General features: G+C 43.2%; 1 protein-coding gene across 1 annotated transcript; it reads right to left on the bottom strand.

Moving 5' to 3' along the window:
* Positions 1–7,716: 7,716 nt before the first annotated feature.
* LOC311050159 (kelch domain-containing protein 3-like) lies at positions 7,717–8,787 on the bottom strand (the record flags this gene model as incomplete). Its single annotated transcript, XM_084064134.1, has 1 exon — positions 7,717–8,787. One exon carries the CDS (start codon positions 8,785–8,787, stop codon positions 7,717–7,719), a length of 1,071 nt encoding a protein of 356 aa, XP_083920260.1.
* Between the last annotated feature and the right edge of the window lie 283 nt (positions 8,788–9,070).

Below are 9,070 nucleotides of genomic sequence, written 5' to 3'. Positions count from 1 at the left end.
CATTCATACACTGATGGCGGAGGAAACCATGCAAGACACCAACCTGCTCATCGGGAGCAATTAGGGGTTCAGTGTCTTGCTCAAGGACACATTGATACTAACTCTGGGGGAGCCCGGGATCGAACTCCGACCGCTCTACCGGCCACTCTACCCCTGAGCCAGTTTTTTTTTGTTTTAGTCATGTCTTTTGAATAAAATTCCATTTAGTTTTAGTCATATTATTTGTCATCTGAAATGTTTTACTGTTTGTCTAGTTTTAGTCGACTAAATATCATGAGATCATAGTCGACTAAATCTATAGTTAATTTTGTCGACTAAAATGTATTGTGGCGGTGCCTTGTTGGCGTCGTAATGTCTGATTTTACACTTTGTTGCATGCTGAAAATAGCAGATCTACAAGCTCACAACGCGTCGCAGCGCGACGCGTTGTGAGCTTGTAGATCTGCTATTTTCAGAGCGCAACACCCGAGCTCAACCGAACATGAAATGACTTGTCTTTTAGTTCTACTGGATCTCTTCTCCACTAGATCCCTCACTAACATTTTAGTCTAGTTTTTATTTGTTGACAAAATTGTCAACATATTTAGTCTTAGTTTTAGTCATCATAGCTTAGTTTTTTATCTAGCTTTTATTTAGTTTTCATCAGTGAAAAAAGGTAGTCGACGAACATTTTTTGTCATAGTTTTAAGTCGACTAAATCAACACTAGTTTAACACACACACACACACACACACACACACACACACGGAATGTGGTCACCCCGGCGGGACAAAAGTAGCAGCTCCACAAGCTTGTATAGATCTGCTGCTCTTGATATTTTTGAATTTGAATCCTGAAAGGTAACAGTTTTGGACACATGAGGTTTACACCTGACAGACGATATCAATATGGGTGATCAGATATCGGCTATGTTTTTGCTATTTATGAAAATAGGGGTTAAGTGGTTATGGATTCAGTCAGGACAAACCCATGGCATGAAAAATACACCTGATTTGGATGCTATCAATGCATTGAATGGGACATTATCACCTTTTATTAGACCATTGAATGGGCGAAGTAGGCGACCTACTTACCTACCCGCGATTTATCAGACCATTCATTGGGTGTTATCAAGACATACTGACCTACCAACGGAGATGACTTAAATAGTTCAGTTTCGGTTTTGGTTGTTTTGGTTTCGGACCATGACGGAGGCGCGCAGTCTCAGGCGAGCTGGAGCCCCGAGGAGGGCCACCGAGGGAGCTAAAGCGACCGAGTTGCCGTCCTGAGCGATGCGACGCTCGCCTGAGCCTACTCAGCGCCGTTGGAGTTATGTACCGATAGGCACAGAATGGTAAATATTGTTGTGGGGACTGCTCCGCCTCCAAAGTAGGTCAGTAGCTCCTGATTACGCCCAATGAATGGTCTGACAAATCGCGGTAGGTCCGTGTATCGCCTACTCGTCACCTACTCGCCCATTCAATGGTCTGATAAAACGTGACAATCTCCCATTCAATGCATTGATAGCATTCGAAGCCGGTGGAAAAATATCCTGAACAGGATCAACATATCATCATCATCATCTCTCATAGAAAATCCATTGAGGGTGATCCCTCATGTTCAATGGTGCCGATCTGATATATACAATAAATGCAGATTTAATTCAAATCAATGAACCGTGGTTTCAATTAAATCACAATTCAAATAAAGTAGCATAATTAAATGAGAGTGAATTGACAATGTGGCTAAAACTGAATTAATAAAACAATAACGACCAAAAAAACTACAAAAAGCTAAAGGCAATGACAGTTGAAATCAATACAATTTGCAATTAAACCTTGAAACTATGGCTCAGTGGAATTAATGTATTGGACAGCCTGGTTAGATAGGCCTTTGTTTATCCCGCTGGCGAGATTCAGTTTTCAATGACAGTTACACAGCGGTAAAGGAGACACAGGACAGATACAGGAAAATAAGAGTTGAACATTTTTTTTACCATGTAGCTTGAAGTTTCCAAGTACATTTCTCCCTAGGGTAGGTACCCTCACAAAAACATGCAGTAATCCTGGTCTCTATACTCCCTCCCCCTGCACACTGCTCATGCATTGAAGGAGGCATGAGCTCAGTTCTGGGCTCTCCCTAGAATGGCAGAGGGAGAGTAGTGCCCAGGATTACATAGGCAATTTGCAATGGGTGAAAAAATGGGTTACAAAATCATGGGATAAAAATGTTGAAGAAAAAAAAAAGTACATTTCTCCCAGTGGTAGCTTTGCCGTTGTTCATTCGTATTTTTACAAATCATTTTTCAAAAATAGCAGATCATATATGTAGTGCAGCACTCGGTGCCACGCTATGAGCTTGTATATTTTATTTTATTTTAATAGCCAAAGACATCTAAAATGACAGAAATGTAGTCTTAACCCTTGCATTGTGTTAGAAATCTGCTTTTGACACTTTTGGTGTTAGCGGGTCAAATTCGACCCGTGATTTAACTCAGCTCAAAAAATACTCAAAAACACTTGTTATGCATTCATATCCATGTAAACACTATTTAAATTATTAGTTTTGGTTAGTGTTATGGTTTCATCCTTCAATTCAGCTCGATCAATTATACAAATGTTAAAATTCAGTCTATACAATTCCTAGCTCCAGACGACCCCTGTGCTCTAGACCCATTGTTGACCTGTCTGTCCAGTATAAAATGCTGGATGAGTGAGAACTTTCTTAAGCTAAATGAGGATAAAACAGAAGCTCTCATAATTGGCTCTAGTGAGCAGAGAGAATCAATAATAAGTAGACTTGGTAACCTGGCTGTAGAAAGTCCCACTCCCATTACACCTAAGACAGGCAGCCTCTGTCGATAGCTTTAAAGCACAGCTCAAGACCTATTTCTTCACTCTTGCTTCTAGCTGATTCCTTGGTTGATTTTTGTGAAGTGTGAAGTCCTCACTGTATTGCCTATTTTAATGTTGTTTTATGCTTTTGCTTTTCTTTTTTTTCTTGCTTTTTTGTTAAATTGGTTGTAACTGTAATTGTATTCTTGCTCTGTAAAGCACTTTGAGCTGCATTTCATGTCATGAAAGGTGCTATACAAATAAAGTTTATTATCATTATTATTATTATTACCCTTATTATTATAATGAAGACAATGGATCATGATGTTATCTAGCTATAATAGACTAATATTAGCACACTTCCAAAAATAAATTACTTGTTTTAGTTTTTTAACTTAATATTAACAATAGTGACATCTGCGGTGTTATGGGTCAAAATGTACCCTTATACATTTATGTCAGGAAAGAAGGTACACATTTAGCCACACTTCTCTGCTGGGTCATATTTGACCCTTAACGCCACAGATGTCCCTTTTTTTATAGAGATCAAACTAAAATGGTGATAATAAATGGTGTTGCGTTAAAATAGCTGTTTCTGAGGATATCATCAAGCCTTGTTCCAATAAAGAACTTGAAAACGGGTCAAAAATGACCCCAACACAATGGAGCGGTTAATGGAATAAGGGTGGCTGTAGATCATCATAATGCAGTACGCAGCCTGTTGGGACCTTTCTATTTTCTCTTCCATACAGAGCGTCTCAGCCCAGTATCTTATAATTGGATGTGAACGTGATAATCGCTCTCCACTGAGACCTGAGCGCCGCAGCGCGTCCGTCCATGTGAAGCCATGAACGCCACGAAGCCACGCAACGCATACAGGAGACATATTTAACCCATTCAAACCGGGGAAAGCATCCGTGTCACTTTAGATTTCAACCATTATTTTACATACTTTGGCTATTCAAAAATAGCAGATATACAAGCTCATAACGCGTCACCTCGTAACGTGATATGAGCTTGTAGATCTGCATTTTTTTGGGGGGGAAAAAAAAAGTTTTAAACTCAAATCTTTGCTCAGGGGTCCATGGAACCAAATATTTTGAGATACATATAATTGTGGGGGTCCTTGACATTGAAAATGTTGGAGAAACACTTGATATTATAGCAACATAGCAAGTATTCTTTCAGATAACTGTTAATTTTTCATAATCGGCCTCAGGTTTTAAAATAAGGCCGATTATGAAAAATGAACATTTTGGCCCTCACCCCAAAATTAGTTTGACACCCCTGTTTTAAAGGGTTAATTAATTGAAGAAAAACCCATAAGAAGCCCACGGAGAGTCTCTCCACACAACTCATCTATTCTGATGATGATGACGGCTTCCCCCAGACACACACACACACACACACACACACACACACACACACACACACACACACACACACACACACACACACACACACACACACACACACACACACACACACACACACACACACACACACACACACACACACACACACACACACACACACACACGACCCCCTCTGGAAGCAATTAAAACAATTGTCTGACGCACCGCACAGGACCCACAGGTCTCCCCTTCTCCTTCTCTTTCTCCTTGGAGGAGACATACTGTAATGACAGTTCATTTGACCCATTCAATCCAGGAACGCATCTGTGTCATTTTTAAGATTTCTAGCAGATCTACAAGCTCATAGCGTGGCAACGAGTGCCGCGCTATGAGCTTGTAGATCTGCTATTTATTTATTTCTTAACTTGAAAATGTGTTCAAATCATTGAATATTATACAAATGTCTTCTAAATCCCTAAGCCTTTAAACAAAAAAAACGTATATTGCTATATCAGTGGTTCTCAAACTTTTTCATGTCAAGGAGTCAAGGACCCCCCAAGCTATATGCATTTGGCCGTGGACACCCCCCCCCCCCCCCCCCCATCTCAAAATATGTTGTTCCAGGGACCCCCCAGAAGCAAAGATTTGAGTTAAAAATGTTTGCCTTAAAAATATATGTACATATTCAAGGATTTGCACACATTTTCACGATTTAAAAACAATAGCAGATTTACAAGCTCTTAGCATGGCGCTCTGTGCCACGCTATACACTTGTATATCTGCTATTTTTGGCTAGTAGCCAAAGTATAACATAATGGATAGGTTACACAGATGCATTCTGAATATCTTATAGTCTCGTATCGCGCAATGCAGATGCTGAAACAAAACCAATGCGTCCTTTTGCATCTATGGCGTTCATTAAAGGTGTAAACATGTACTTTAGGGGGTAAAGCACCCATCCGTCCAATACTGTGTGGAGTCTAGGGGTTCCATAGGATGGAGTCCTCCCGGTGGAGGCTCCTCACTGGCAGACGATCAGTAGGTTACATATGACGATGAGATACGCTTGTGCATCTGCTATCATCTGCTATGTTCGCTATCTGTCATACATCTTTCGAGCTTGTGGATCTGCTTTTGTGTGACGCTGTAGTATGATCAAGTAGGGCATTCATTTACAAAAAATACAAAAAACGTTACAGTATGAAGGTAAGTGGTTTCTGTGTCTAAGTATTCAGTTGTTAAAACATCTTTGTTTCCATGTCACTTTCCTTCTACTGTATATGAGCACATGAAATACATTTTAGTTGAGAAGATCAACAGCGAACAACATCTCCCTCTCTTTCTCTGCCTCTCCCTTCCTCTCTCGTTTGTTTCTGCAGGTGCTTCTGTAATGATGTATTTTTTTCCTTCACATCTTCCAATGATTCATGCTTGGGGGGGGGGGGGGGGGGGTTCTCGCCTCATTGTAAAAGCAGAGCAAGACAGATATATATGTATATAAAGTACAAGATAATGGTTGAAGTGGTTAAAATCTAAAATCTAAAATGACAAATACTTTCCCAGTCTTAATGGGTTAATTAAAAACCCATAAACCCCCTATTTCCTGTCATGTCATGTACTGTACTGTGCACTGTGATGACAGGGTGGGCTGTCAGAGAGTGAGAGCTTGTGAAGGCTTGTATTGCTTGGATACAACTCAAATGCCTTTAGAAGGCAACTGGCAATTCTGATCTTCTATCTACTGCTCATTACCCATAGCTGAATGGGTAGAGAGACACTTGGGAGACTGAAAGTCCCCGGTTCAATTCCTGGCTAAGACAATGTGTCCAGGTGTCCCTGATCAACACACACACAATCCCTATAACTGCTCGCCGGGACGCAGATGGCATTTTAGAACCGAAGGGGACGCATGCACGCACACGCTTGTGGATGCGTTTGTTACTCTTTTTTGTTTGTTACTTTAATTTGGTTAATACGGTACAAAAAATGTACTCCGTGAAGTGTAGATATCTGTTTTTTTTCTTTTTCTTTATCTCAAAAGTCGGGGGGATTTTTCAAAAATAGCAGATCTACAAGCTCATAGCTGTGAGCTTGTATATCTGCTATTTTTGAGTGGTGCCAACCACTCCTATATCTGACTTCGTCTGTGTGTCCGTCCGTATGTCCAATAAACAAACATTGATGACAACATCAACATCAATACGGGGCTCATCAAAGGCACCACTCTCTTCACACAGGGTGTGATTTTTGAATAGCCAAAGCATAAAATAATGGTTAAAGTGGTTAGAATCTAAAATGACAGATGCTTTCCCGGTCTTAAGGGGTTAAAGACAAATACTTAAGAAAATAAAATGTGAAAAGAGAAAGAATAAAGTTTATCCCTGACACGTGGACAGACAGACAGACACACAAACCAGAAAGCTTGCCTCTACAGCATTGGTTCTCAAAGTGGGGGTCCCGGGACACCAGGGGTCCTTGGGGGAGTCCCCCAGCTACATTATGGGTAGTTAGGAACCAAATGGACCCTTACGGGTCTGTAACTCTAAGAGTGTACAAATGAAACCAAATGGACCCATTTTGTACACTTTCAGAGTTTAAGTAACATTGATTTTACAATATAAATCGGGATCCCAGAGATAGAAATTCCATTAAATTGGGGTCCGTAGCCTAATGCATGTCAAACTGGGGCTCCTTAAAATTAAAATGGTTGAGAATCACTGCTAGAGCCGTAAAAATCTCTTATGGGGGGCCTTGGCATATATTTTCAAGTGGGGGTCGGCAGGCTAAGAATGGTCAATTTGGGGGTCCTTGACATGAAAAGGTTTGAGAACCACTGCTCTACAGAGCCATGCCATAAAAAATAAGAAAATAAAACACATTAAAACAAAAAACACAAAGGTCTCCACCTTTGCAGTGATGTTCTTCTCCCTCTCCCAGTTCTCCTTTACAAACAACTGTTTCCATCATTCCTTTGCCCAAAGCGTCACGTCTTTGTTTCTACGTGTATTCCTGACGGATATCCTGGTACAGTTCGGTTGTTAGTAACAGTTCTCTAGCCTGGAATTCAGACTGATTCGCTCTGTTCTGCAGATTATTTTTTTCTCACTTCGCTTCTCAGTCTGGTATGAAACCTCCTAATTCCAAGGAGCGAGACGGGCACAAATGGGCCACGGCTTCTGATTGGTCCGTGGTGCGGGGCGGGACCAGTGGCTTCCAATGTAAAAGTCTGTGGACGGGGCGGGACGATTTGAAATTTGTGTCACTTCCTGAATTGCCTACGTAATTGGTGACGTTTGGAAAGCCAGCTCATACAGCATGATAGAGACTGAGAAGCAAAGTGGGGGAAAAAAAGAGACGCTGAACAAACACCTTTGTCTGGATTCCAGGCTAACAGTTCTCTGTTCTCCTGTATGATGGTGCTTAGTTCCTGGCAGGACTCACTGAGAACATTCCTGTGCTCTGCATTCTTTCCTTATGAGGGTGGGCGATCTCCTCATCTTTTTCCCTTTCTTCTGTTCCATTAGCTGGAATTTTGTTCTCTGCCGATATCACGCGGTTGTCTGCTGTGTGCCGTCGGTGATCATGGCCTCCAGCTCCCAGATGATGTCGTGCGGGAGTCCCGACTGCTCCAGACTGTGCTGAATGACCGCTAGCTTACATAACGTCTTGAGACTAGGACTCAGGTCTAAGATGTACAGGTCGGCGGGCGTGTGGCTGTGTTTGTATCCTCCGAAGACGATGATGCGATCTCCCACCATGCAACAGCACATGCTGGACATCCCCCATGGGCTCTTGCCCTTGGGCTCGACCTTCGTCCAGGAGAAGGTCTCTGGACTGAACCTCCACAGATCGCTGAAGAACCGGTTCAAGTGGTGGCCGCCGAACACGTACAGCTCGTCGTTGTAGGCAAAGGCCGAATGACACCTGCGTCCCTCTGGGAGAACCTGCGCATAGGGCGTGTTCAGCCAGCGGTTGGTCTTGGTGTCAAACACACTGATGTTATTGTTGTACTCGAACTGGTCCCCTTGGCCCCCGAATACAAACATCTTTGTCCGGATGATGGTGGCAGAGTGACGTTCTGAAATGGGCGCCGGACTGCCTCTGGTGTTGATTAAAGACCAGGCCATCGCGGTGGTGTGCAACCGGTAGATGTCGTTGGTCCATCCGGTCAGATCGTTGAATCCTCCAAAGATATACATGAACTTCCCCAAGACGCAGGCCGAGTGGTCGCGCCTCGACTCCGGAACGGTCCCGGAGACCTCGGGCTTGAACCACCTGTGGGTGTCGACCTCAAACGCATAGAGGATGTTGCAGTAGCGCTTGGTCGTGTACTCGAATCCCCCCCAGATGTAGATGGCGTCTTCTATCAGCACGGCTGTGTGGCTGTGACGCCTGGAGGGGACATCGAGGTGACTTTCTCCTCGCCCCGTGGTCACTGGGGGCAGCTCCACCCAGTGCAGAGACACGGTGTTGAAGACATGCACGTCGATCTCACCCATGTGGAACATGGCCGTCTCCCCGCTACAGTACCCTCCAAACGAGTACACCCGATGTCCCACTGCCACAGCAGCGAGATAGATGATCTTCAGTCCTTTCACATGCACTGTCCAGCACAGCATTTCACTTCAGTCCAATTCACGCACACAGCCAATGCACAGCATGTCACGCACCAAGCATCGCAATGGATGGAAGAATGGATCATCGACTGATGAACTCCAGCCGTTCCCGCCGCCGTTTATATTGGCACACAGGCACAGACGTCACGTGAAGCCTGGCCAATCCGTGAAGCCGATGGGTTGAGTTGGACCAATCGGGAAAAGCCAGCAGTGCCTTGTTGCTCCAAGCGTGAATTCATGCTGAATAGTATCAGTATTGTTTGTTACTAGCATTGCGTCAGGTCTT

The sequence above is a fragment of the Gymnoscopelus microlampas genome, assembly GCF_963454915.1.
Source record: "Gymnoscopelus microlampas genome assembly, chromosome: 1".
Lineage (NCBI taxonomy): Eukaryota > Metazoa > Chordata > Actinopteri > Myctophiformes > Myctophidae > Gymnoscopelus > Gymnoscopelus microlampas.
Note: the sequence above shows the minus strand (reverse complement) of the source record. Positions and strands in the feature narration are given on the sequence as shown.